This window comes from Ochotona curzoniae, unplaced genomic scaffold (assembly GCF_017591425.1).
Source record: "Ochotona curzoniae isolate NIBS_2020 unplaced genomic scaffold, NIBS_Ocur_1.0 contig_3498, whole genome shotgun sequence".
Taxonomy (NCBI): Eukaryota; Metazoa; Chordata; class Mammalia; order Lagomorpha; family Ochotonidae; genus Ochotona; species Ochotona curzoniae.
The window spans coordinates 41,050,791-41,051,856 of NW_024465885.1; the positions used below are offsets into that span (position 1 = coordinate 41,050,791).

At 50.5% G+C, this 1,066-nt stretch overlaps 1 protein-coding gene across 1 annotated transcript; it reads right to left on the reverse strand.

Annotated features, from left to right (window-relative positions):
* LOC121156650 (keratin-associated protein 26-1-like) lies at positions 1 to 645 on the reverse strand. Its single transcript, XM_040980426.1, has one exon. The coding sequence runs from the start codon at positions 643 to 645 to the stop codon at positions 1 to 3; it is 645 nt and encodes a 214-aa protein (XP_040836360.1).
* Positions 646 to 1,066: the final 421 nt, after the last annotated feature.

The following is a 1,066-nucleotide window of genomic DNA, read 5'->3' on the forward strand; positions in this document are numbered from 1 at the left end:
CTACTGGCATCCCTGGGCAGAGCAAGATGGACGGCAAGTGCCACACACATGGGTCACAGGTTGGCAACCACCGGATGGAGGCTGCAGAGGCCTTGGGCTACTGGATACCACATGCACCACTTGAGGACCACAGGTCACAGAACCTCCTGGCTGGCATCCAAACATGAAGAGGCTCTGAGGTCGGCTGCTGGTGGGCAGACAGGTCACTGGGCGGTAGACACTGGGCCCACAGCTTATGGGCTGGCAGTTGGTAAGCAGAGAGCTCTGTGGACGGCAGCTGCTGGACACATAATTCAGAGGCTTACAGGATACCGGCAGGCAGGAGCTGGAGATGATGGAAGATACAGGGACAAAACTGGTGCCTTGGCTCGGTCTGGACACATAGTACACAGTGGAAGAACCCCCAGAGGTCGCACAGTTGCTGGGCACACAGTTGAGTGGCTGGCAGCTGGTGGATTCCATGCAGGTCTCTTGGCAGTTGTGGGAGAGCCAGGCCTGGTCTTGACCACTGCTGGGTACGTAGAGGACATCTCCGCAGCTCCCATTGGTAGAGCAGAGGGCCACAGATGGTGAGGCAGGGATGTGGCAAGAGTTCCTGAGGGACCCTGAACCACAGTTTGCAGAGCAGTAGTTCTGGCAAGACATAGTGAGGTTTTGGAGAGCAAGCTGGGCTTGTGCGGACAGATGAAACCAACTTTCGTACTGACCCTCACTTGGATGGGCTCCTTATATATCCGTGGAGGTGGTGGATTAGCAAACAGACTCTTCCTGCTGTCTGCATGGTACTGTCTGGGAACTTGTCATTAGAGTCCAGGAAGTTGGGCTCCCAGTTCCCATAAAATGGCTGTTCCTAATGATGCCTTTCATTGATTAAATGTTTTGAGAATCCAGTATGACTTTATGTTAAAGAATCTCTTCTGAAATGATCCAGCCCGAGACTCTTCAAAAGCTTTGATTTTATTCTAGTCAAATTATCTCTGCCCAAATATGCTTAAAATATGTGTGTATGATTTCTTTTCTAAAATTACAGTAAATTTTCTTTATATGAAAGACTGCAGGTTTTTTC

Bases quoted from the DNA above. Each gene is read 5' to 3' on its own strand.
- LOC121156650 (XM_040980426.1), bottom strand. From the start codon at position 645: ATGTCTTGCCAGAACTACTGCTCTGCAAACTGTGGTTCAGGGTCCCTC.